Below are 27,395 nucleotides of genomic sequence, written 5' to 3'. Positions count from 1 at the left end.
CAGGGGCAGATGGATAAGGACCACCACAATTTCACAACACTCCTTCTTCCCTCTCCCTTTCACTGGCAGATTTCACACTTGTTTTTCTCTTTGAAACCACTCCAGGTGCCCTGTGATCCCAGTCCTTTCCTGGCATCCCTGTTCCCCACTCACACCCTCTTCCTTATCCTCCTCCTTTTATCTGTCCTTGTCCTCTTCCTTCTTTTCCTCCAATATACAAATACACTTGCTTCCACGGTCCCTAAAACATCAGTCCTCAATCCCACCTGTCACGCTAGCTATTACCCATTGCCACCAAACTTGCTGAATGCTCCATCTACAACCATTGCCTTAAGTTCTTCTTCAAGTGATCCCACATGTGCATTTCACTCTTGATGTGTGACCATCTCTCAGAGGTACCCATTGGGGCCGCTCAAGTGCCCTCTACCATAGTGTGCCATTGCAAGCTAATAAAATGGCACAGCCTCCCCAGAGCTTCTTCAGCTCTAATGATTGTCACGGGTGGTAAGAAGGAATTGTGTGGCTTGCGTTAGCACATGCTGTCAGTGTGCTCATGGAAATTTCTTCTAAATAATTTTCTAATTGATTAGTACTTAGAGTAGATAGGATTAGTTTCCTTTTTGGTCCCCACTTCTGGGGTTTCTGTTGCATAGTCACTGGGCTTCAAGCTCTGCGTCTCTTGTGCTAGGCCAGTGCCCATGAGCAATCCACAATCAAGCTGCTTGAAGCATTTGGGGGAAGCTTCAGGTTTGTTGTGAAATTTGCAAATATTTTAAGCCAAGGACAAAAAAAGCCAGAGAAGCCAGGCTAAAGGTTTTACTCACAGAGGCAGCCATGAGAGCTCCATCAGACTCTAGCCTTCCTGACTTGGCACAGAATACTTTGGCATCAGTTAGGAGTGTACCTCGTGTGCTGCGTGAGTCCCAGCACCAATTGCTTTCCCCAATGTCTAAGAAGAGACATAAGACCTCTAGACAGGAAAGTTGCTGGCTCCAGAATCTTCTAAGCATGGGGAGAAGAGTAGAGTGCAGCCGAAACCAAAGCACTTCTCATCTCTGGTAGCACTGAAATGGGCACCAATGACTCTGGTACCATGGCAGGTACCATTGAATCTGGTCCCCGGAATGGTGCCTTCTATGTCTGCAATACTGCAGCGACTCAAGAGCATCTTGGTACTGACCATGTCGGAGGCATTTGTGTCAGGAAGAGCGATGCTGAGCCTATTGGTACTGATGTCCCTGGTAGTGCAGGAGTCTGTGCAGACAGCAGTTTGCCAGTATTGTCCATGCAGAACTCAGAGCAGTGACAGTCTTCTGTGCCTTAGATTTCACACCGATCAGTGCATTGAAGGGGAAGTCTGCAATACTGGCGGTTCTACACTCTTTGCCAACTAGGCACTAGTCTCTGGTACCATTGGGAGCAGCCCCTGCTTGGTCAGCAGTGTGTGATTCGGACTCCTCTGCGTCAGAGGTGGCCTCCTATGTTTCCCAGCCTCGGCACCTGTCATGTTACCCCTACCTAGGCATTACTACCCTGGGATGCCTCGAGATCCTACGGCTGGAATGAGATAGAGCTTGAGGCCTGGGAGTCACTGGGGCTCACCACTGGCCCAGTGGCCCTTTTGGAACTTGTGGAGATTTCCCCAGTTTTCAGGTCCTGCTCTGTGTCCTTGGAGAGGCATGGGGAGTCTACTCGCTGGGCAGTGCGTGTTTCTGAGCCTGGTACAGGTCCTGATGCTGAGCAGGAAGAGATAGTTCAGGAAGAGCCTACTGGACAGCTAGCGGAGGAGGGGCATCCTGAGCCTGTGCTGGCTTCATCCTCCTCCTCTCCTACTGAGGCAGTTTCCTCAAGGGGCATTTCACTCCCTCCCAGTGATTACAGAGCTCACCAAGAGTTGTTGAAGAGGATTGCCTCAGGTTTGGGAATCCAGGTAGAGAAAGTTAAGGAGTCCTCCCATTGCCATAGTGACAATTTGGCTACAACCAAGCCACTGCAAGTGTCTTTACCTGTTAATGAAGCAATTTTGGAGCTCATGAAGCCACTCTGGTAGACTCCTTTGTCCCTTCCTCCTGCATCAAAAAAGAACCAAATGTAGATATTATGTTCTCCCCCGCCAGCCCCCAGGGTTCTCTGGTGGTGTCAGTGGCCAGTGAAAGGGAATGACAGGGCCAACAGGTGGCAATTTCCAACTCAAAGGATGCTAAAAAACAATAGATTTATTTAGTGGAAAAGTTTATTCTGTTGCAATGTTGCAACTCAAAATTGCCAACCAACAAACCTTTTGGGACATTGTTATTGTAATATTTGGGACTCCATGTTAAAGTTTAAGGACATGTTGCTGGAGGACACTGGACAGGAATTTTCTTTAGTTGACGAGAGCAAATTCATAGTGAGAACTTCACTGCAGGTTGAACTACATGTGTGGTAGACTCGGTTGCTAGGACCCTGGCTTCTGCAGTTTCCATTACAGATGCTCCTGGCTGTGGTCATTGGGGCTTCCACACAAGGTCCAACAAACAATTCAAGACCTGCCCTTTGAAGGATTTTCACTTTTTTTCAGAGCAAACAGATTCTAAGGTCTATGGGTTGAAGGATTCTGTGATGACTAAAGTCTTTGGCATTGTATACTCTGGCTCTGTCCAGGAAACATTTTTGCCTGCAGCAGACCACTAATGCTCTACCCCTGCTCCTCATCAGCACTTGCAAAGAAAAAAGAATAGAAGTTAGAATAGAAGAATAGACACAGGCCACCTCCTCCTTCTGATTTTACGTCAATACTTGCTCCATCTAGATACCGAGGGAGGCTAAATAGACGTTTTGGGGTCAGTTGAGGATGCCATACCAGTTTCCAGGATGCCAGATTCTGTCTCCCCCGTGTTTGCAAACTGTCTTTCCCACTTCCTCCGTGCCTGGTCCCGGATTACTTCAGACCAATGAGTATTAAGCACTGTGGAAATGAGATATATCCTCCAATTTGTTTCTGCTCTTCTCTCCCTTCCCTCCAATCCCTCTTCAGGGACCACTCTCATGAGGAGCTCTTTCTCCAGGAGGTTCAGTCTCTCCTTTGGGTGGGAGAGGGACGGGGTTCAGTGTCACAGAGGAAAGGGGTTCTCTCCTGTTATTTTGTAATCTCAGAAGCGAAGGGTCATTTCCCAGTTGTAGACTTGTGCCAGCTCAACAGATACGTCAAAAAGAGAGTTTTGTATAGTGACCTTGGCTTCCATTATTCCCTCCCTGGAGGCTTTCTGGTATGCTGCCCTCGACTTAAAAGATGTCTGCTTTCATGTGGTGATTTATTAAGGTCATAGAAAGTATCTCAGGTTGGTAATGAAACGTTTTCATCAGCAGCTCACTGTGCTGCCTTTTGGCCTGTCCTCATCTCCCCAAGTTTCCACAAAATGTCTGAAAGTGGTAGCTGCTTTCCCGAGGAGACACGGAGTGGAAGCCTACCCTTTCCTGTGTGACTACCTAGTCAGAGGTCATTCCAGGGCTTAGGTACTGGCAAGGGTATCTCTCATCCAGTCAGCCTTCGCAGCTCTGATTCTAACTCTCAACTTTGTCCAGTTCAGAGGGCAGAGTTTAAAGGAGCAGTACTGGATTCTGCTCAAGCCGGAGCTTTCCTTCCGGACTCCAGGTTCCAAACAATGTGATCCCTTGTTGCAGATCTCGAGGCTCATCCAGTCATAACAGCTCAAAACTCGTCTCAGGACTCAATTGTTTGGCCTCCATTTATTTGCCAAGTTGTTGCCATCTAAACTGTGCTGAATGTTCCCTCTTGAGTATTGACTTCTCTAGATTGGCACACAGACCCGGTCGGTGTTCGTGCAGGCGTTGCCTTTGTCCGCCCTCAATCTTCACTGACATTGGTGATGGACATGTGTGCCCTGGGGTTGGGGGGCACATTGGGGTCCCCTCGAAACTCAGCGTTTATGGACCTCGTGGGACCAGTCTCTACATATCAGTTTCAGGGAGATAAGGGCTGTCCACTGACCCTTTCAGGCTTTCTTATCTCAGGTCAAGAGAGAAATCTTGTTAGTTCTCACAGGTAAAACAGATAGCTCTAATGCAGAGGAGTAAGAGGGTGGATCATGGAATGCACATGTGAGACACATTAAATAACAAGCATTACGAAGGTTAGTACTGTACCTGATTTTCTTTTTGGAGTTGTCCAGGAAGAAGAAACTGAGTGGGTTTTGGGGTGCCTGGGCCCTTTAAACCAGCACTCTTGAGTGTGCTCCAGCTGCCCCAGTGGGTACAACTGAGGGAAAAATTTTGCGACTGTGCATGGGGTGTGGTCACTCCAAGAATGGAATGGATATGTGCAACACATCTTGAAGAACAGTTATGTAAGATTTTTCCTCTCTTGCAACTTATCTTGGAATCTCTCCAATTATTCTTTCCTCCTGGTGTCACTTCACATTGGGTGAACACTGCCAAGGTTCGCTGTGGAGAAGTGACACTAAAAGGTTGCCCTCAGGCAAACAATGTAATCATGACAACAGTCTAGAGTTTGGAAATATGTGGCCTAAGGTGCTGGGCCGTGGGTTAAGTCCCCCTCACTAATACCTTGGGGCCAGGAGCTATTGCCTGGTACTGGCACTACTGAACACTTTTTGTGTAAATGGGGAGATTAAGCATAGGAATGACACAAGCTGATTATATAGTTTCCCCTAAATACTCTGTTGTTTCACCAAATTGACATGCTAAGTGCAGGGTGCTTACTCTGAAACCTGTGGTTCTCTTGATGAACAGTGTAATCAAGTTGTCGCCAGAGTCTTCGTGTGTGTGTGTGTGCGCACGTGCGCAGGCTCTGGAATGCTCTGTCACAATCTCTTCACCAATAAACCTCAGTTTGGAGTCTGATGACATGTTATTGCCAAAGAAGCAGAGGTGCTGTGCTTAAAAGTGCACTGCAAGTTGGGTTCTGCACTAGAACCCAACTCCCTTTGAAATTCTGTGGGAATTGGACACCTAACCCCCTTGGTCTCCTTTGAAAAATCTTAGCTATACTACTTACTTTGCAGGTGCTGTGAGGCTTAATTAATGTTGAAGCTAGTGAAAGACAGAAGGTGGCCAGTAAAAGGAGTGTATTTATTTCAGGGGGTATGCTAATTGAGGAGATTTTCTTGTTTTTGATTTCTCCAATATTCAGTATATTTTTTTCTGAATTAATGGTCTTTCTACATAAGGTTTGTGATATTATTGCAAGTGTGTTTTTCTGTGTGTTTTTTATATAGTTGCTACCCAACAAGAGTTGCAGATTAAGACTAAGGGTACGTCTACACTACAGGATAATTCCGATTTTACATAAACTGGTTTTATACAACAGATTGTATAAAGTCAAGTGCACGCGGCCACACTAAGCACATTAATTCAGCGGTGTGCGTCCATGGTCCCAGGCTAGCATTGATTTCCGGAGCGTCGCACTGTGGGTAGCTATTCCGTACTATCCCATAGTTCCCGCAGTCTCCCCTGCCTCTTAGAATTCTGGGTTGAGAGCCCAGTGACTGATGGGGCAAAAATCATTGTCGCGGGTGATTCTGGGTAAATGTCGTCAGTCATTCCTTCCTCCGAGAAAGCAACGGCAGACAATCATTTCGCGCCCTTTTTCCCTGGATTATCCTGGCAGACGCCATAGCATGGCAACCATGGAGCCCGTTCAGCTTTTTTTTTTTTTTTTTTTTTTTTTTTACAGTCACCGTATGTGTACTGGATGCTGCGGACAGAGGCGATACTCCAGCGCTACACAGCAGCATTCATTTACTTTTGCATGATAGCAGAGATGGTTACCAGTCGTTCTGTACCGTCTGCTGCCAGTGTAATTTGGCAATGAAATGACAGTTGTCTGTCCTTCTGTGCTGTCTGCTGCTATCATGGGTGCCCCTGGCTGAGATTGGCCGGGGGCGCAAAAGCAAAACTGGGAATGACTCCCCGAGTCAATCCCTCCTTTATGGTTTCTAAAAATAGTCAATCCTGCCTAGAATATGGGGCAAATGTACTAGAGAAGCAGTGATCAGAGAGCACAGCTGCTCCGCGTCAGATCCCGCAGAAATGATGAGCTACATGCCATTCACGGGGGGTGCCCCTGAAACTACCCCACCCGTTGCTTCCCTCCTCCCCCAACCTTCCTGGGCTATCGTGGCAGTGTCCCCCCCCCCATTTGTGTCATGAAGTTATAAAGAATGCAGGAGTAAGAAACAGTGACTTGTTATTGAGATAAAATGAGGGAGAGGCAGCCTCCCCGTGCTATGACAGTCCAGGCAGGACATTAAGTGGTGCGGGGGAGAGGAGCCCAGCATCCCGCTGCTATGATAGTCCAGGCAGTACAGAATCTTTTCTTTACACAGGAAAGAGAGGTGGCTGATGGAGCTCAGCCCCCCGTTGCTATGATGAAGATGGTTACCAGCCGTTCTGTCCCATCTACTGGGAATGACCAGGAATCATTCCTGTTTTTACCCAGGCGCCCCTGAGGCCAGCCAGGGGTATTCAGCAGTTATCAAGCATGTTGTACCATCTGCCACCGGGGAGGGGAGAGGAGCGGATACTGCTCTTCACTGCTGCAGCATCGCGTCTACCAGCAGCATTCAGTAGACATAGGGTGACATTGCAAAAAGTCAAGAAACGATTTCTTTCCCTTTTCTTTCACTTGGTGTGGGGGGGGGAGGGAGTAAATTGACGAGCTATTCCCTGAACCACGCCGGACAATGTGTTTGACCCTACAGGCATTGGGAGCTCAGCCAAGAATGCAAATACTTTTCGGAGACTGCTGGGGACTGTGGGATAGCTGGAGTCCTCAGTACCCCGTCCCTCCCTCCATGAGCGTCCGTTTGAGTCTCTGGCTTCCCATTATGCTTGTCACGCAGCACTGTGTAGCTTGTAGATTTTTTTTCAAACGCTTTAGCATTTCGTCTTCTGTAATGGAGCTCTTATAGAACAGATTTGTTTCCCCATACAGCGATCAGATCCAGTATCTCCCGTATGGTCCATGCTGGAGCTCTTTTTGGATTTGGGACTGCATCGCCACCCGTGCTGATCAGAGCTCCACACTGGACAAACAGGAAATGAAAATCAAAATGTCGCGGGGCTTTTCCTGTTTACCTGGCCACTGCATCTGAGTTGAGATTGCTGTCCGGAGTGGTCACAGTGGTGCACAGTGGGATACCGCCCAGAGGCCAATACCGTCGATTTGCAGCCACACTAACCCTAATCCGATATGATAATATCGATTTTAGCACTACTCTTGTTGGGGAGGAGTACAGAAACCAATTTAAAGAGCCCTTTATATCGATATAAAGGACCTCATAGTGTGGACGGGTACAGCACGCGGTTTAAATGCGTAGTGTAGACCAGTCCTAAGAGGAAGTGGTTGACTGTCCATCCCATGGCTTTATTTGGCTACACCACTGAATGATGATAAAGCTCTTGATCATATTAATAGTTTTATAAATCTAATCAGGGTTTCTTTGAAACAAAATTCAGCTTTATATTAGAAAAGAACACGGTCTTGACTGCAGTGCTGGAGAGACATTATTATCCATTAGCCTCAGAGTTAGGTTTTAGGTAGCTGTGTTTTACAATCAAAGTTCTTCTTCGAGTGATTGCTGACATCCATTCCAGTTAGGTGTGCGCGCCGCGTGTGCACGTTCGTCGGAAACTTTTTACCCTAGCAACTCCAGTGGGCCGGCAGGTCGCCCCCTGGAGTGGCGCCGCCATGGTGCTCGATATATACCCCTGCCGGCGCACCCGCTCCTCAGTTCCTTCTTACCGCCGTGTCGGTCGTTGGAACTGTGGAGCGCGGTATAGCTGTCCTCCACGTCCCTAGCTCTCCTTGTTAACTATCGTTAGTGTTACAGTTGTTAGTTAGATCGTTAAGTGTAGTTAGTTAAGTAATTAGGTGTAAATAGTATTGTAGATAGTTGTTCGCCGGGGGCTGTAGCCCTTCCCGGCACCCGGCACCGGGCTCATGCCTGGTTCGCCGGGCTTTAAGCAGTGTGCGGCCTGTAAGAAGCCTATGCCTACCAGCGACCCCCACGACGCGTGCCTGAAGTGCCTGGGGGAATCGCACAGATCGGACAAGTGCCGCATCTGCAAGGCTTTTAAGCCCAGGACAAAAAAGGAGAGAGACCAAAGACTCAGGACTCTCCTCATGGAGGCGGCACTTGACCCGGCGGCTTCGCAGGCCGTGATCTCGGCGCCGGCACCGGATCGCACCGGCACCGGGAAGACTCCCCGACACCGACCTTCTCCAGCACCGGGTGCAGAGCCGAGACCGTCAGCGTCTGCTACTCCAGCCAGGCAGACCCGATTGGAGCGCCCGGCATCGACATCGGCCGCGGCGCCACCGGCACCGTCGACTCCGGGCCCGGTGGGTCCGTCGAGTCCGGTGCCGCCAAGCTCCCCCATAAGATCTGGGGTTGAGCTATTGGTCCCATCCACGCCGGAGACCTTCGCCTCGGCACGGGACCTTATCGCCCTAACGGAGTCTACTCAGCTGCCACCCCCGGTACCTCCGGTGCGGGTCGCATCTAGAGGCAAGCCCATGATGTCGGCACCGTCTCGGGACTCGCGCTCGCGATCCAGGTCCCGACGCCACGGTCAATCAAGATCCCACCGCCGCTCGCAGTCCCGGCACCGCTCCCCTCGGCGGTACCGGTCGCACTCGCGGCACCGATCGACCTCCAGACGGTCGCGGTCTGACTCCAGCCGCCGATACCAGCACCGTGACTCCAGGAGCCAGTCCCGCCGTCACTCGCCGCGCCGGTCGACCTCCCGGCACCGAGCTGGTGGCAGGTCCCGGTCGACCTCCCGGCACCGCGTCGGTGGAAGGTCCTGGTCCCGATCCCGGCACCGAAGCAGCGGCCGGTACCGGTCCAGATCCCGGCACCGAGACAGAACCCGGTCCCGATCCCGGCACCGCTATGACTCCCGGTATTGATCCCCGGCACCGAGAAGATCTTCGGTGCCGACCCGCGCAGACCCTTACCAGCCGGGGTCGGCCCCGCCATGGCCTTCTAGGCAGCCGTCGGTGTCTTCACAGACAGACAGCGTGTATGCGCTGGGCACCGACAGGCAGGCGGCACTATTCCAAGACCCTCCACAACAGGACCAAGGTCCGCAGCAGTGGGGGTTTTGGACCCCCTGGGCATACCATCAAGCCCAGGGCCCCCAACAGCTTCCTGCTAGGCCTGTGACGGCGGAGCACAGGGTGCCGGAAGCTTCGTTGTCTCGCCCCCCTCCCTCCCCGGATGGAGAGGAAGGATCTAAGCAGCAAGACTCCGCTCTGGCTCCTGAGACAGAGGCGAGGGCCGAGGGAGACCCCCCATTGGACACTTTCTTGCCGGGGGTCTCCTCATCCTCCTCCCCTGATGAAGCGGTGGCTGGCACCTCCTCCAGTAGCCCTCCCCCGCTGGATCTCAGGGCGCACCAAGACCTCCTTAGGCGAGTAGCTCAGAATCTGAGCCTACAAGCCGAGGAGGTCTCTGAGATCGAGGACCCGATTGTCACCATCCTCTCGTCTGATGCTCCCACCAGGGTCGCCCTACCCTTCATTAGGACGATCCAGGCCAACGCCAATACAATCTGGCAGTCACCGGCCTCCATCCCCCCTACGGCGAGGGGCGTCGAAAGGAAGTACATGGCCCCCTCCAAAGGCTACGAGTACCTCCACGTCCACCCGACACCGTGTTCCCTAGTGGTGCAGTCGGTGAACGACAGGGAGTGTCATGGGCAGGAAGCTCCAGCCCCCAAATCCAGGGAGGCCAGACGTATGGACCTCCTTGGACACAAAGTCTACTCGGCTGGGTCCCTGCAGCTCAGGGTTTCGAACCAACAAGCCCTGCTCAGCAGATACGCGTTTAACTCGTGGGTGGCAGCGGACAAATTCAAAGAGCTGCTGCCACAAGACGCCCGCCAAGAATTTGCGGCCATTCTGGACGAGGGCAAGAAGGTTGCACGAACCTCGTTGCAAGCTTCTTTAGACGCTGCAGACTCGGCTGCCCGCACCCTCGCCTCGGGGGTAACGATGCGCCGTATCTCCTGGCTGCAGGTCTCTGGCCTTCCACCGGAGCTCCAACATACCATCCAGGACCTCCCGTTCGAAGGCCAGGGCCTGTTTTCGGAAAAGACAGACCCCAGACTTAAGAGTCTCAAAGACAATCGGGTCATTATGCGCTCCCTAGGGATGCACACGCCGGGAACGCAGCGCAGACCCTTCCGGCCACAGCAGCAGCAGCAGCGCAGGCCATACCCCCAGTTCCGCCAACGGCAGGACCTCAATAGGCGCCGTGGCAGGAATGGAAGGCGTAGGCATTCGGGGAACCAAGGGGGGCAGAATCAAAGCTCCTCTAAGCCCCCGCCTGGACCCAAGCCTTCGTTTTGAAGGTGCGCCCGAGGGCGCAGTAACAGTTTCCCCCACGGATCCTTCCCCCCCCGTTTTCCAACCGCCTTTCGTTTTTCCTTCCGGCGTGGACCCGAATAACATCGGACCGCTGGGTCTTGCGTACGGTGCAGATGGGATACCGCTTGCAGTTTATATCATTTCCTCCTTCCCGCCCCCCTTCCTCGTCCCTCTTCAGGGACCCCTCTCACGAGCAATTCCTTCGACAGGAGGTACAGACGCTCCTCAACGAAGGAGCTATAGAGGCGGTTCCGGAAAACGAGAAAGGCAAGGGGTTTTATTCCCGCTATTTTCTGATCCCCAAGGCCAAGGGAGGCCTCAGGCCTATCCTCGACCTGCGAGAGCTCAACAAGTACCTGGTGAAGTTGAAGTTCCGCATGGTATCCCTGGGGACCATTATCCCATCCCTGGATCCGGGAGACTGGTACGCCGCCCTCGACATGCAGGACGCTTATTTTCACATTGCCATTTGGCCACACCACAGACGTTTCCTTCGATTCGTGGTGGGCCCCCTTCACTACCAATTTGCAGTCCTCCCATTTGGCCTTTCTACGGCCCCGAGGGTATTTACAAAATGCATGGCAGTCGTTGTGGCACATCTTCGGCGCAGTCGTATCCACGTGTTCCCTTACCTAGACGATTGGTTAATTCGGGGCACGTCGGAACTACAGGTTTGCAGCCACGTCCGCGTGATCACCGGCCTGTTTGCTACCTTGGGCCTCATGATCAACATGGACAAGTCCACCCTGATCCCCACGCAGAGGGTGGAGTTCATCGGGGCCGTCCTGGACTCCACCGTGGCCAGGGCTCTTCTGCCGTTACCGAGGTTCCAGGCATTGTCGGCGATCGTTCAGCGATTGCGGGCAGCCCCCTTGACATCAGTACGGACATGTCTAACCCTGTTAGGCCACATGGCAGCATGCACATTTGTGACCGGTTACGCTCGGCTCCGCATGAGGCCCCTCCAGTTGTGGCTCATTGAACATTACCGGCCGGCAAGGCAGCCGCTAGACATGCTGATCACAATCCCCCAGGGGGTGTTAGATTCTCTCGGCTGGTGGCTAGACCAGTCCGTAGTGTGTGCGGGGCTCCCTTTCCACCCACCTCAGCCCTCGGTGTCCCTGACAACGGATGCCTCAGATCTCGGCTGGGGGGCCCACCTGGGAACCCTGAGAACACGGGGCCTGTGGTCCCCGCAGGAGGTGAAGCTGCACATCAACATGCGGGAGTTGAGAGCGGTCCGCCTTGCTTGTCAAACGTTCTGTCACCAGCTTCAAGGTCGTTGTGTCGCGGTGTTTACCGACAACACGACGACCATGTACTATATCAACAAGCAGGGCGGCACCAGATCCTCTCCCCTATGTCACGAGGCGATACGACTCTGGGACTTTTGTGTAGCCCACTCCATTCACCTCACGGCTTCCTTCCTCCCCGGAGTACGGAACACGCTGGCGGATCGCCTGAGCAGATCCTTCCTATCACACGAGTGGTCCCTTCGCCCGGATGTCGCCCTCTCAATCTTCCAGAGGTGGGGTTATCCCCGTGTGGACCTCTTCGCGTCCGGGGGGAACAAGAAGTGCCAGGCGTTCTGCTCCTTTCAGGGCAGGGAGCCCGGGTCTATAGCGGATGCCTTCCTTATTCCGTGGACGACCCACTTGTACTACGCGTTTCCCCCGTTCCCACTGGTCCACAGGGTCCTTCTGAAGGTGCGCAGGGACAGGGCTCGCGTGATCATGGTAGCCCCGGCGTGGCCCAGGCAACATTGGTACCCCATGCTGCTGGACCTGGCCATAGCCGACCCAGTTCCCCTGCCCCTTCACCCGGACCTGATTATCCAGGAACACGGGACTCTCTGTCACCCGGACCTGCAGTCGCTGCACCTAGCGGCTTGGTTCCTGCGTGGCTGACCGGTTCTGAACTGCGCTGCTCCACCCCGGTACAGGAGGTACTTTTGGGCAGCAGGAAGCCTTCCACTAGAGCGACATACTCGACCAAGTGGAAGCGTTTCTCCTGTTGGTGCATGGAGAAATGTCTCCGCCCTATGGAAGTTTCGGTGGCCAATATCTTAGACTATGTTTGGTCCCTCAAACAACAGGGTCTGGCGATATCGTCGTTGCGGGTCCACCTGGCAGCTATCTCCACCTTTCACCCCGGTGGGGATGGCCGCTCTGTTTTTTCTCACCCGACGGTGTCTAGATTCCTGAAGGGGCTGGAACGTTTATACCCTAACGTCCGACTCCCTGCTCCAACCTGGGATCTTAACCTAGTTTTGTCTCGGCTCATGGGGCCCCCCTTTGAGCCGTTAGCTACTTGCTCCCTACTCTATCTCTCTTGGAAGACTGCCTTTCTTGTAGCTATCACCTCAGCTAGGCGGGTGTCGGAACTCCGGGCTCTTGTGGTAGACCCCCCGTATACAGTCTTCCACAAAGATAAGGTGCAGCTGAGGCCACACCCTGCCTTTCTCCCCAAGGTAGTCTCGACCTTTCACATCAACCAAGAGATATTTCTCCCGGTTTTTTTCCCGAAACCCCACTCTTCAGGCAGGGAGCAGCAGCTCCACTCGCTTGATGTCCGTAGGGCTCTCACGTTCTATGTGGAGAGGACCAAACCGTTCCGCAAATCCCCCCAGCTTTTCGTGAGAGTAGCGGACCGCATGAAGGGGCTTCCTATCTCCTCCCAGAGGTTATCCTCATGGGTAACGTCCTGTATCAGGACCTGCTATGACTTGGCTTACGTCCCTACAGGCCGTGTGACTGCGCATTCTACCAGGGCGCAGGCGTCGTCGCTGGCTTTCCTCGCCCGTGTGCCCATCCAGGAAATCTGTCGGGCAGCGACCTGGTCATCGGTCCACACCTTTGCTTCCCACTACGCCCTGGTCCAGCAGTCAAGAGAGGACGCGGCCTTCGGATCTGCAGTGCTCCATGCCGCGACTTCTCACTCCGACCCCACCGCCTAGGTATGGCTTGGGATTCACCTAACTGGAATGGATGTGAGCAATCACTCGAAGAAGAAAAGACGGTTACTCACCTTTGTAACTGTTGTTCTTCGAGATGTGTTGCTCACATCCATTCCACACCCGCCCTCCTTCCCCACTGTCGGAGTAGCCGGCAAGAAGGAACTAAGGAGCGGGTGGGCCGGCAGGGGTATATATCGAGCGCCATGGCGGCGCCACTCCAGGGGGCGACCTGCCGGCCCACTGGAGTTGCTAGGGTAAAAAGTTTCCGACGAACGTGCACGCGCGGCGCGCACACCTAACTGGAATGGATGTGAGCAACACATCTCGAAGAACAACAGTTACAAAGGTGAGTAACCGTCTTTTCTTCACTCCATTCCTGCATTGTACTTGTCAAACGTAATTTCTATGTCCCAGTGAAAGTGTGGCATCATGTGGTAATAACACTTTATACAGAGCTTCTCAACCATGGATCTCAAATCACTTTAGAAACATGAAAAGCATCATCATCTCCATCGTACAGGTGAATAAACGGAGGCATGGAGAAGTTTTGTTGTGTGCAAGATCAGAGTCATTGACAGAACCACAGACAGAATGCAGGACATCTGACTCCCAATGTAACCAGTAGCCCACCCGGCTCCTTGACAGTCATCTTCTGGTACCTTTGGGCTTTATGCTAATTCTGAATATAGAGCATTATTCCTGTTAGTGGAATACCTGATCATGTCAAGTTATCAGTGACTGTAGTGACTGACGCTGCACACCTTCTTCCAGTTAATTTTGACTTTTTGATGCATTTTTTGTAAGCAGTATTTATGCTTTTAAGCGACTAATATAGTTGTTACTTGTATTACATTAGCGCTTAGAAGTCCCAACCAAGATCAGGGCTCATTGGACGAGACACTGTACATACACCTAGTAAGCTGTTTATTCAAGACAGATAAAAGGTGTCAGAAGGGAGCTATTTTTTCTCTCATTTCGCAGAACTGAGGTACAAAGTGACTTTAGCCAAAGTTCCACTGGAAGTCTGTGGCGAAGTTGGGAATTGAATCCAGATCTCCCAAGTTGTATTTAAATTTCAAAGATTATTCCTTTGTCTTCTCCAATTCTGAAACATCTGAAATTAACAAAAAAGGTGGAATTTAGAGTTTGAATTTTTTCAAAGCATGGGTTAGCATTCCCTTCTTAAAATCGAGGAAACTGCTTACCCCTTCTCCCCCTCCCAAGGTTGATAGCAGCCTTCAACTACCTGAAGGGGGGTTCCAAAGAGAATGGAGCTAGGCTGTTCTCAGTGGTGGCAGATGACAGAACAAGGAGCAGTGGTCTCAAGTTGCAGCGGGGGAGGTTTACGTTGGATATTAGGAAACATTATTTCACTAGGAGGGTGGAAAAGCACTGGAATGGGTTACCTAGGGAGGTGGGGGAATCTCCTTCATTAGAGACTTTTAAAGCCCAGCTTGACAAAGCCTTGGCTGGGATTATTTAGTTGGTGTTGGTCCTGCTTTGAGCAGGGGGTTGGACTAGATGACCTCCTGAAGTCTCTTCCAACCCTAATATTCTATGATTCTATGCAATAATAGTGCGTATTGGCTTTTAGTTGTCATCCTTGTTATCCTGTTTCTGAACTGGTGGAACAGTGACTGTACACTAACAGGTACTCATGCCTTTGACCTGTGGGAGGTAAAGTTGGATGGGATCAATCAGGGCCGGCTCCAGGGGTTTTGCTGCCTCAAGCAGCCAAAAAAAACCCCGCAATCACGACCTGTGGCAATTCAGCGGGGGGTCCTTCGCTCCGAGCAGGAGTGAGGGACCCTCTGCCGAATTGCTGCCGAATACCTGAAAGTGCAGTCCCGCTCTGGAGTTGCCGCCCCAAGCACCTGCTTGATAAGCTGGTACCTGGAGCCGGCCCTGGGATCAGTCTCCCCTTTACATTCAATTTCCAAGGAGCTGAGCAAGTTGTAACTTATGATCTTGGTGCATTGAGCTAACTTGGGCACCTGCCTTTTAACGTGAGACTCTTTGGCATCACCACTCTTAATTCATGGCCAGGGGCGGCTCTAGGCACCAGCATGCCAAGCGCATGCCTGGGGCGGCAAGCCACAGGTGGCGCTCTGCCAATCACCGCGAAGGCGGCAGGCAGGTTGCCTTTGACAGCATGCCTGCGGAGGGTCTGCTGGTCCCACGGCTTTGGTGGACCTCCCACAGGCGTGCTGCCGAAGGCAGCCTGCCTGCCGTGCTTGGGGCGCCAAAATACCTAGAGCCGCCCCTGTTCATGGCAGCCTTCTTATGAGCCATTTTATGTGCATATTTTATATGCGTTTACTAATTACTTAGCACTAACATAAGCCATTCCATTGAGCATCTAAAAGCCCTTTACAAAGCTTAGGTAAACATGATTATCCCTCTGTACATACGAGAAAACTGAGGCATAGAGGTTGTGAGATGGCCCCAATATTTCAGAAAGTCAGTGAAAGATCTGAAAATAGGACCCAGATCTCTTCAGTGTATTTGTTTCTGGATAAGGAATGAATCCCACTGTCTTCCTGAATGGAGTTGGAACAATAAAACAGATGGATTTTTTTAAAGAAGTTTTAACATGTTTACAAGACCTTGCCATGTAAATATCAGAAATGTAATGATATTTATAACAGTGAGATTTTGTTTAAAGAAATATTATACAGGAATTTAGTTACCAGATCTTTGTATTTTAAGGTTGTTACTATATAGCAGAGTGAGCATCACTGAAACACCTATGTTGTTTCTAGAGATTTTATTAAATTGAGTGAAATCTCTATATGCACATATTTAATAGACCAGGTATGTCTATCAAATGATGATGATCAAAAAATTGGACAAGTGTGCTGGGCTTTTTGCAGGCGATTGAGCTATTTTATTTTTCCTATAAGGGGTTACCAGTAGCGGAGCAGCTACTAGTAGATGAGAGATTAATTCGTCATTTCCTTTTGTGTGATCATTGCCCCAGGAGGGTTACCATGGGGTCATTTGGTAATAAATATCTAACAGTTTTGATATCTGGTTATGGGTTGCTTCCCAGTATTCTCTAACGACTGGACATGTCTTCTGTATATATATGCATAAAATCTTCTTTCACCACAATTTCTCCAATATTTGTCTCCATTCAATCTATATATATTTTTTAACCTGACTGGTGTGAGGTACCATTTAAGATACTGTTTTAAGAAATGTTTTTAATTGTGCTATGGACTGAGATTGCTGGTACTCTTTGTTTTTGTTTTTTTAAAGATCAAATGTGGGGTAATATTGTCTATCCACGTCCTTTCCTATATGGACATTTTTCTGTTAGGAAAACTGTCTGTCTGCAAAGAATGCCATAAACAAGTTATAATTTTTTTATTCCTTGTTGACCAAATGCCACTATATCTGTTGTTAGTCATTGGCTGCATGTGTTTTGTTGGGGTATGGTGTCCCAGCTCTGTGCAGATAGCTGACACAGCAGACCTCCTTCAAACTGCCCACAAAGACTACAAGACTTGATTTGTAGTGAAGGCACTCAGCCAGGTTTATTGTCAATGAAGCACAGTAACAGCACCCAACAGACTCTGTGGGAATACTAAAACATGTATGCCCATGACAATGGACTCAGCTCAGTTAATGGTGAGACTTTCCGTTCCCCCTTTGGCTGGCCAAAGACACCCCTTTTGAGATCCTTCTTTATACACTGATACAAACAAGTTATGTATTGCCTCTCTGACGTGGCTAGTTACTACCTTTTACATTACGCTTTGATTCGATCAAAACATCTCTATCCATCATACTGTCATCCTGACCTTATCTGTAAGAGAGGTAAACATGTCCTTGTTATCTTTGGGAAGTGTATTTGTGCCATACTTTGTACCACCCTTCTGGAATGTGTTTGCATGAGTGTCCTGTGCCTAGTGCTATTTAGGAATGTTTGTGTTTTTGCAATACCTGCCCTGTTCTTCCCAGATTCTGTGAACTTGCATGCAGGCATGTTTTATAACAAGGCCTGACTACTACTTTAGTTCGGGTCTCATACCAGGCCTCTTATACTAGGCCACATATCTCAGTCTCTCTCCTTCTACTATAGTATCTATTAAAGCTAGCTTTTTATGTACAACAGATTTTCTAGAAAATTGAAAAACATTATACCTGACTTGAAAGTACTGGTACCAAGGGAGAGTGGGCCAGCTAAAATTAGTTTTGGTCTTAAAATAAGTTAAAAAATGTCTTTACTGAATAGCTGGCCAACTGTGTGTATTCAGTGGCTTTCCTAATCTTTGAAGCTCTGTGGTTTGCAGTTCAGGTTAAGATGTGGATTATTTGCAGTGGGTGTCATTGGTGAGGGAAAAGAACTGATTTTACCCTTAGTTGTGTCCCAAACCCATAGTCATCTTTGCTAAAGGATGTGTGTAAATTTCTGAAGGGTGTGATTTTTTTTCTTTAAATTAATCCATAGTAGTGTAGCAATTTTCACACTGCTGCAATTTTCTTGTCCAATAAAGACCCAGTGTTTGGCTAGGTTAGATCACCCTCCACTACTGCTTTGAGCTGGTCGGCTTGATAGTACCATAGAATATTTGAAACAGCTAGTCTACCCTGTTTAATGGGACTGTACAAAGTATGTGCTCTCACTCTTGGTCTTTTCTTATTCCATGTAAATTGTAACAACATCCTCTGTATTCCTTCTAGAGTTTTATCTGGGGTCATCCAAGAAAGATTTTGAAACAAGAAAGATATAGATGACCTCCTGAGGTCCCTTCCAACCCTGATAGTCTATGATTTTATGAAGAGTATTACCGACGCACTCTAGATCAGGGGTGGCCCAACCTGTGGCTTCGGAGCCCTGTGTGGCTCTTCAGAAGCCAATATGTGGCTCCTTCTGTAGGTGCTGACTCCAGGGCTGGAGTTACAACTTTCCACTGCACAACCCCAGGCCCAGCCCCCCTCCACCCCTTACCCGAAGGCCCCTGCCCCCTCCCCTGAGTCTGCTGCACTGCTGCTCCTCCCCCCTCCATCCCAGAGCCTCCTGTACACTGCGAAACAGTGGATTGCGGCAGGCGGGAGGGAGGAGGAGGTGCTGATCAGCAGGAGGTGCTGAGGTGACGGGGGTGGGGGCTGATGGGGGCTGCTGATGTATTACTGTAGCTCTTTAGCGATGTAACATTGGTAAATTCTGGCTCCTTCACAAGGTCAGATTGGCCACCCCTGCTCTAGATTCCCATCATAGAGATAAAAGAATTGCATCACAAATTATTAGACATATTGCACATGACCTCCTCATCAAGGATTGCCCTCCCAGTCAGTGCAGTGCTCTTGGATCCCACCAAGATTATTTGATAAACGCTAGCTTCCATAGCACTGATATGCAAAAGGACAGATTAAAAAAAATTATGTCCAAGTCCAAGGATGTGGACTTCTATTTTCACACCCCTCATCGAATTTCATAGTCATATATGCCATAAAAGCATGTGGAAGACAGCATCATACTTAGTCTATCCCTTATGACAAGGACTAGAAAAACCTTGAGCTATTCAGCAGAAAAGCCTATTCCTCTGCAACCCTGCAGATCAGGAGTGCAAATTACCAGGCCCTAATGGTGAAATATGACCACACCAATTATCAGAAACGTTATGCCTTTATTTACTTGTTGCCAGCTGAACAAAAAGAACAGTTTCAAGCCATCATCAGTGAAGATCAGCTAATAGCGAGGACAGAGCTATAGACTTGTGACATTGCCTAGGGTGCGGTCTGGACTGTTGAACAGTTTGTCCCCTTAATTCTCTAGTTTGGGTTGCCACACACTGCTTTGCTGTCAGAACAACCATACCTGCCCTGTTCACACAGACTTCAGCATGCAAATTCACTTGCAGCTAAATACATGAGCACTATGACCAGTCACTCATAAATTACATACCGGATGTCACCTGCAAATTCCTAGTCCCAGCCTTGTCCCTCCAGGAATGTGCGTTTTGCACTGCTCAGTACCCTTCTGAATAGTATGAGCTCATAGAAAATCTGTCGTTTCATCAAAGGAAAATCATAATGCACCAGCCTCATTATCCCAAATGGAGGTTCCCACACACTTGAATCCAAACACGCTCGTTAAGATAAAACAATAAGACAAGTTTATTAACTACATAAAAATAAATGTTAAGTGATTAGAAGTGATGATGCATAAAAGTCAGGTTTGGTTACAAAGAAAGTAGAAGTAAAAAGCGAGCTAATGCCTAACTTAAACTAACAGAATTCAAAGTGAGGGTTTTCCTCGCCATACACTGCAGTAAATTTCACAGGCTGGGTCTCCTTTCAGCTTGGGATCCTCCCTGTTCAGTGTCCTTCAGGTATTCATTGATGTCATGGGCAGAGAGATGGGGGGAGGAGTGAAGACAAGCCTCTTCCTCCCCTCTTTTTAATTCAGTTTCTTGTGCTAGAAACATCCTTGCTGAGTCATGGTGACAAAATGTCTCTTGTGGACATGAGATTTGAACCGTATCTATGATGGAATGTAAATTTCTTGTTGTCACCTTTCCCCCTGCTGGTGATAGCTCTTTGACACCTGTCTGGGACCAGTGTGTCTTTGTCTCTGAAAAACTGGTTTGTGGACAGCATGTTTCAGTAACAATCATACAGTAGAGTCTGATAACTTCACATATAGTGTTGCTACACATATTTCCACAGGATAATGATATTCAGCAGACTATGACTTTTCAAATGATACCTCACAAAGCATATGCTGTGCAAAATTTATCCTAGTCTTGTAAAAGTGGTGAACGTAATAGTGTAGACCGCCACAAGATTGCACTATACCCAGCCCCATCCCGGACCTGACGGAGGAGGGATACCTATCCCGCGGCTCCAGCTCCAGAGCTGCCGCAGCAGGGAGACTTGCCCCTTCCCCCGCCAGTCCAGGTGGTGCTGCAGAGAGAGAGAGAGAGAGAGAGCTGGGGGGAGCCTGTACTCCAAACTCCTCATCTCCGGCCCCACCCCAGAACTTGAACCCCAACCCTCTGCCCCAGCCCCGAGCCCCTCCTCCCCGGCCCCATCCCAGAGCCCATACCCCCAGCCAGAGCACTCACAACCCTGCACCCCAATCCTCTGCCCCAGCCCTGAGCCCCTCATCCCCGGCCCCACACCAGAGCCTGCACCCCCAGCCAGAGCCCTCACATCCCTGCACCCCAACCCTCTGCCCCAGCCCTGAGCCCCCTTCCACACTCCAAACCCCTTGGCCCCACTTCCACCACATGAAATGTATGTGCACCAATATGGAGGTGCTATGTCACACACACATCACCTCCATATTAGTGCACATAACAAAATTCATTCCACATGTGGGTCGGAAAAACTAGAGGGAACACTGTCAGACAACCACTCAGTATCTCCCATTCAAGGGCTCCAAGCTCTTCGCTGATAAGACGAATACCTCACTTCACGTGCCCCCAGTGTAGATCAGGGCCTAGTCTCAGTGAAAGTCAGGTGGGAGTTAGGTTCCTAAGTAACTTTTGAAAATGGTCTCTTGTTGATTTGAGTGTGTCTGTTTCAGCCAAAGCAGAATTTTCAGATCATGTGAAAGAGAACTTTCACTGTCATTTAAGAACAGCCATTAGCGAATATGACTATTTATGGATCCAGGTGTTGCTGAGCTGCTGTTAACTCTAATTGCTCTTTCTTTGCGATTGCATCCATATGTACTGTATCTGGGTTTAATCTTTCTCCAAGACATAATTTAAATACACATACTGTCTTCAGTATTTACACTGTCCCCTTTGAAGGGAAGTTAGTATATATTAGTTTTTCTAACAAGTTTTTGTTTGAGAAGTAATACGAGTTTAACTTTTGAATTGTAAAAAGAATGAGGATTACTTGTAACAAATTTATTTGTGCATAAGCTTTTGTGGGCTAAAACCCACTTCATCGGATGCATGCAGTGGAAAATACAGTAGGAAGATATATATACACACAGAGAACATGAAAAATGCGTGTTGTGATAGTAACTATAACAAGATAATAAATTAAGGTGGTCTATTAGCAGGAGAAAAAAAATTGGAAATGTTTTGGAAAGTTATGAGCAATGGAAAACAAGTGGTTAATATGGAAACATTTATGCTACTTTGACCCTAGTGGTGGTGCTGCAGTGGCTTCCACTACACATGTACTTTAAAGAGATTTCACTGGTTGCTTGTGGCTTGACTCTGTCATGGTGAGTGTATTTGGAGCAAAGCCCTTCTATAAACTAAACACTAATTTCACCATTGATTTTACCTAGTTGGTAGCAGGCTAATATGACCACTTTTACCTTTGCCAAACACATACCTGCCTCCTGTAATGTGACCTGGAAACTGATGTTTGTCTGTTTTATGGCTATGTGATGGGATAAATTAACCCCGCTCTAGGCCAGCAAGGGTTAATGGGCTGCTGTGGGCCCACTGAGCCTCACCCTGTTACACCTGCACTCTCTGTCAGGTGATGGAGGGACAGTTAAAAAGGGAAGAGAACAGCTCAGTAGATGGCACAGACCCCTGTCCTTTGTTCCCTGAGGAAAGGACTATAGAATATTTGGTTTGGAAGAGACCTTAGGAGGTCATCTAGTCCAATCCCCTGCTCAAAGCTCCAGGACCAACACCAACTAAATCATCCCAGCCAAGGCTTTGTCAAGCCAGGCCTTAAAAACCTATAAGGATAGAGATTCCACAACCTCCCTAAGTAACCTATTCCAATGCTTCAACACTCTCCTACTGAAATAATGTTTCCTAATATCCAACCTAGACCTCCCCCACTGCAACTTGAGACCACTGCTCCTTGTTCTGTCATCTGCCACGGAGAACAGCCCAGCTCCATCCTCTTTGGAACCCCCTTTCAGGTAGTTGAAGGCTGCTATCAAATCTCTCCTCTTCTCTTCTGCAGACTAAATAACCCCAGTTCCCTCAGTCTCTCCTCGAAAGTCATGTGCCCCAGCCCCCTAATAATTTTCATTGTCCTCTGCTGGAAGCTCTCCAATTTGTCCACATCCCTTCTGTAGTGAGGGGACCAAAACTGGACGCAATACTCCAGATGTGGCCTCACCAGTGTCAAATAGAGGGGAGTAATCACTTCCCTCGATCTGCTGGCAATGCTCCTACTAATACAACCCAATATGCCATTGGCCTTCTTGGCAACGAGGGCGCGCTGCTGACTCATATCCAGCTTCTCGTCCACTGTAATCTCCAGGTCCTTTCCTGCAGAACTGTATTTTAGCCCGTCGGTCTCCAGCCTGTAACATTGAATGGGATTCTTTCTTCCTAAGTGCAGGACTCTGTACTTGACATTGTTAAACCTTTCTTTTGGTCCGATTCTCCAATTTGTCTACATCATTCTGGACCCTATCCCTACCCTGTAGTGTATCTACCTTTTCCGTGAGCTTAGTGTCATCTGTGAACTTGCTGAGGGTGCAATTAATCCCATCATCCAGATCACTAATAAAGATGTTGAACAAAACCAGCCTCAGGACCGACCCCTTGGGGGGAGGGATAGCTCAGTGGTTTGAGCACTGGCCTGCTAAACCCAGGATTGTGAGTTCAATCCTTGAGGGGACCATTTAGGGAACTGGGGTAAAAATCTGTCTGGGGATTGGTCCTGCTTTGAGCAGGGCGTTGGACTAGATGACCTTCTGAGGTTCCTTCCAACTCTGATCTTCTGTGATTCACTCTGCTTGATATTGGCTGCCAACAAGACATCAAGTCATTGATCACTACCTGTTGAGCCCAACAATCTAGCCAGTTTTCTATTCACCTTGTAGTCTATTTGTCCAAACCATACTTTTTTAGCTTGCTGGCAAGAATACTATGGCAGACCGTATCAAAAGCTTTACTAAAGTCAAGATATATCACGTCCACTGCTTTCCCCATATCCACAGAACCAGTTATGTCATCATAGAAGGCAGTCAGGTTGGTCAGACGTGACTTGCTCTTGGTGAATCCATGCTGACTGTTCTTGATCACCTTCCTTTCCTCCAAGTGCTTCAAAATGGATTCCTTGAGTACCTGCTCCATGATTTTGCCAGAGACTGAAGTGAGGCTGTAGTTCCCTGGGTTCTCTTTCTTCCATTTTAAAAATATGGGCACTACATTTGCCTTTTTTCAATCATCCGGGACCTCCCCCGATCGCCACGAATTTTCAGAGATAATAGCCAGTGGCTCTGCAATCACATCAGCCAGCTCCCTGAGCACCCTTGGATGCGTTAGATCTGGACCCATGGACTTGTGCACATCAAGCTTTTCTAAATAGTCCTTAACTTGTTCTTTCTCCACTGAGGGCTGCTCACCTTCTCCCCATACCATTTTGCCCAGTGCAGTAGTCTGGGAGCTGACCTTGTCTGTGAAGACCGAGGCGCAAAAAAAGATTGAGTACTTCAGCTTTTTCCACAACATCTGTCACTGTGTTGCCTCCTTCATTCAGTAAGGGTCCCACACTTTCCCTGACCACCTTCTTGTTGCTGACATACCTATAGAAACCCTTCTTTTTGCCCTTCACATCTCTTTCTAGCTGCAACTCTAATTGTGCCGTGGCCTTCCTGATTACACCCGTGCATGCTTGAGCAATATTTTTATATTCCTCCCTAGTCATCTGTCCAAATTTCCACTTCTTGTAAACTTCCTTTTTGAGTTTAAGCTCACCAAAGATTTCACTGTTAAGCCAAGCTTGTCACCGCCATATTTGCTATTCTTTCTGCACTTCGGGATGGTTTGTTCCTGCATCCTCAATAAGGCTTCTTCAAAATACAGCCAGCTCTCCTGGATTCCTGTTCCCCTCATATTAGCTTCCCAGGGGATCCTGCCCATCAGCTCCCTAATGGAATCAAAGTCTAATTTTCCGAAGTCCAGGGTTCATATTTTGCTACTCTCCTTTCTTTTGTCAGGATCCTGAATTCAACTATCTCATGGTCACTGCTGCCTAGGTTGCCACCCACTTCTACTTCCCCTACCAATTTTTCCCTGTTTGTAAGCAGTAGGTGAAGAGGCGCACAGCTCCATGTCAGTTCCTCCAGCACTTGTACCAGGAAGTTGTCCCCAACACTCTCCAAAAACTTCCTGGATTGTTTGTGCATTGCTGTATTGCTCTCCCAGCAGACCAGCCCAGCCCCAATGCAGACTGCTGCTTGCCAGTTCCCCGGAAGAAAGTAGGCCTGGCACAGGACTACTAAGTTTAGGTTTTTCCATGGGACTGTTATTTGTAGCATGCTAGCTCAAGCCCTGCTTCGCAAGTCTGTGTTCCTGGGCTCACTTCTAGCTGCCATGCAGCCATTTCCAAAGTCGGGGACATTGTAGAGGTATGCTGCTTTGTCAGAGTCTGATGGAACTAGCTGTTATCCCACTCCTTCTGTGGATGGCTAACTTTATTGCTCTCAGGGTCAATTGTTTTGAGTGTCTGGGCTTTAATTACCACTTAAAGCCACTGAAATTCCCATAGTGAGCACTGTGTCATCCAGGGTGCAGGTCTCCGTCTTTTTAATTTTATTTTTAAGATCATAGTCAACTGGCCAAACTCAGTAAAACTCTCAGGGCTTGTCTACACGACACGTCCAGGCGCACAAGGCGATGAGATTTGTAAAATGCAGTAGTGTGCTGCTTTCCGTAAAGAGAGAGAATCTCCTTAAACACTTCAGTGTGTGTGAGGGAGGGAGGAACTAGGGGGAGGCAGTGTATAATGTACCAAGGAAAACTGGAGTCTTGGCACCAAGGGACCAGTAGTTTATGTAGATTGTATTTTTATTCCATTTTGAAAGTGAAAACCCGTTAAACTGATTCTCCTTGTGAAGCTGTGTGTTGCACCTGCAGCAACTGAGGTTTGCTCTGGGAAAGGCATCTGAGTTTGTTTCTGTCGAATGAAGTGTTTAGGTGGCTTTGTGTTTGTTTCTCTTCTAGAATAATGCGGGTGCAGCCAAGTGTAGTGCTGGGTGTGGCCCACAGTGTTGTAAAGAGGATGTCCTCATTTGTGAGGCAGATTGACTTTGCCTTGGACTGGATGGAAGTGGAGGCTGGACGAGCTGTTTACAGGTGAGATGTGAGCAAAATGGCCCATGTTTTGTAAGTCCCAATATCCCTACGGGAATGATATCAGAGGTTTCAAAGTAATACATAAATAAGAGTGATTTACCCAGGGGTCGGCAACGTTTCAGAAGCGATGTGCCAAGTCTTCATTTATTCACTCTGATTTAAGGTTTTGCATGCCGGTATTGCATTTTAATGTTTTTAGAAGGTCTCTCTCTGCAAGTCTATATATTATATAACTAAACTAGTGTTGTATTGTAAAATAAACAAGGTTTTCAAAATGTTTAAGAAGCTTCATTTAAAATTAAATTAAAATGTTGATTTTATGCCATCGGCCGGCTCAGCCTGCTGCTGGTCTGGGGTTCTGTTCACCTAGGCCGGCAGTGGGCTGAGCGGGGCCTGCAGCCAGGTCCCCAGCTGGGAAGGGTCTGGCAGTGAGAACCCCAGACTGGCAGCAGGCTGTGTGGGGCCGGCGGCTGGGACCCCAGACCGGCAGTGAACTGAGCGGCTCAGCCCCCTGCCGCTCAGGGGTTCCATCTTCCGGCTCCTGCCAGCTGGGATCCAAGCTGCTGGACCCACTCACCCTGCTGCCGGTCTGGGGTCCTGGCCCTGCCCACATATAGTGAGTACCTATCTTCTCCCTGGTTCTGGCCCATTCTCTTCCTCTCTCTGCACTGAGCTGAGGATGGGAGTGCACTGAGCACAGGGCTGGGGGTGAAGGGTCTGGCCAGGAGCTAGAATGAGGAAGAGGGCTCAGGGTTGGGGCAGGAAGTTTTGGTGTGGGGGTACTGGTGGGAATGGGAGGGGCTGCAGGAGCTCCTGTTTGGTTCTCAGGGTGGGGGGGGGATGTGCGGGGTGTATGGGATGTAGGGGGGCTGGGGATGTGTGGGGGTACAGTAGTCAGGGCAGAGGGCTGGGAGCATGTGAGGAGAGGGCAGGTGTCAAGGCAGGAGGGGCTGGGTATGTGTGAGGGTGCCAGAATTAGGGCTGGGGTCATTTGGGGGGTGAAGGAGTCAGAAGGCTGGGTGTGTATGAGGGAGGTACTGGGCTCAGGGCAGGGGCCTGTGGTATGTGTGGAGGTGCAGGGCTCAGGGGAGAGGGCTGGGTGTGTGTGGGGAGGGGTCAGGGCTCAGGGCAGAGGGTTGGGTGACTACCCCCCAAACCCTCAACACCCCCACTCCTTGTCCCTTGACTACTCCCTCCTGGGACCCTATCCCCAGCTAAGCCTCCCTGCACCTTGTCCCCTGACTGTCCCCTTAGGAACCTACCCCCTACCTGTCCCCTGACTGCCCCAACCCTTATCCACACCCCCCCACACACCCAGACAGTTCCCCAGGACTCCCGTGCCTATCCAACTGCTCCTTGTCCCCTGACAGGACCCCCAGAACTCCCGACCCATCCAACCCCCACCCCCCTGCTCCCTGCCTGCCCCAACCCCTCCCGTGCCTATCCAACCGCTCCTCGCCTCCTGACAGGCCCCCCCAGAACTCCTGACTCATCCAACCACCCCAGCTACTTGTTCCCTTACCACCCCCTCCAGAGACCCCCCACCCTAACTGCCCCCTCAGACCCTCCTTGCTCCCAGTCCCCTGACTGCCCTGACCCCTATCCACCCCCGTACCCCCTAACAGATTCTGGGACTCCGATGCCCCCTCCATGCTTCCTAACTTCCCCCTCCAGAGACCCCCGCCACTAGCCACCGCCTCCCCCTCGGGATCCCACCCCCATCCAAACACCCTGCCCTCCTGTCCCTTGACTGCCCCCCCCCTTACTCAGCGCCCCCCAGCCCCCTTACCATGTGGCTCCAAGCAGAGCCAGATACGCTGCCCCTTGCGCGCCGTGGCAGGGCTCTGGATGAGCGGAGAGCGTCTTTCCCTCCCCGCGGAGCCAAACACTGCCCCGCAGGAGCGCACAGCCCCAGCCCCCAGAGCACTGCGCGTGCCGCGGCAGGGCTCCAGGGGAAGGATGGGAAGGCAGGGGAGGGGCTGGCAGCTTGCTGCGCTCGGCCAGACGCTCAGTC

The 27,395-nt window shown here is 49.8% G+C and overlaps 1 protein-coding gene across 7 annotated transcripts in view; it reads left to right on the top strand.

The window, feature by feature from the left end:
- The window catches only part of PNPLA7 (patatin like phospholipase domain containing 7), a 415,290-nt gene that overhangs the window by 135,478 nt on the left and 252,417 nt on the right, over positions 1–27,395 (top strand). For all 7 annotated transcript variants that reach the window (XM_050926463.1, XM_050926465.1, XM_050926462.1 and 4 more), the window contains one exon: positions 25,250–25,381. In XM_050926463.1, coding sequence (XP_050782420.1) covers positions 25,250–25,381 — 132 coding nt within the window. The remainder of the gene's footprint in view (positions 1–25,249; positions 25,382–27,395) is intronic.

Source organism: Gopherus flavomarginatus, chromosome 17, assembly GCF_025201925.1.
Source record: "Gopherus flavomarginatus isolate rGopFla2 chromosome 17, rGopFla2.mat.asm, whole genome shotgun sequence".
NCBI lineage: Eukaryota > Metazoa > Chordata > Testudines > Testudinidae > Gopherus > Gopherus flavomarginatus.
Note: the sequence above shows the minus strand (reverse complement) of the source record. Positions and strands in the feature narration are given on the sequence as shown.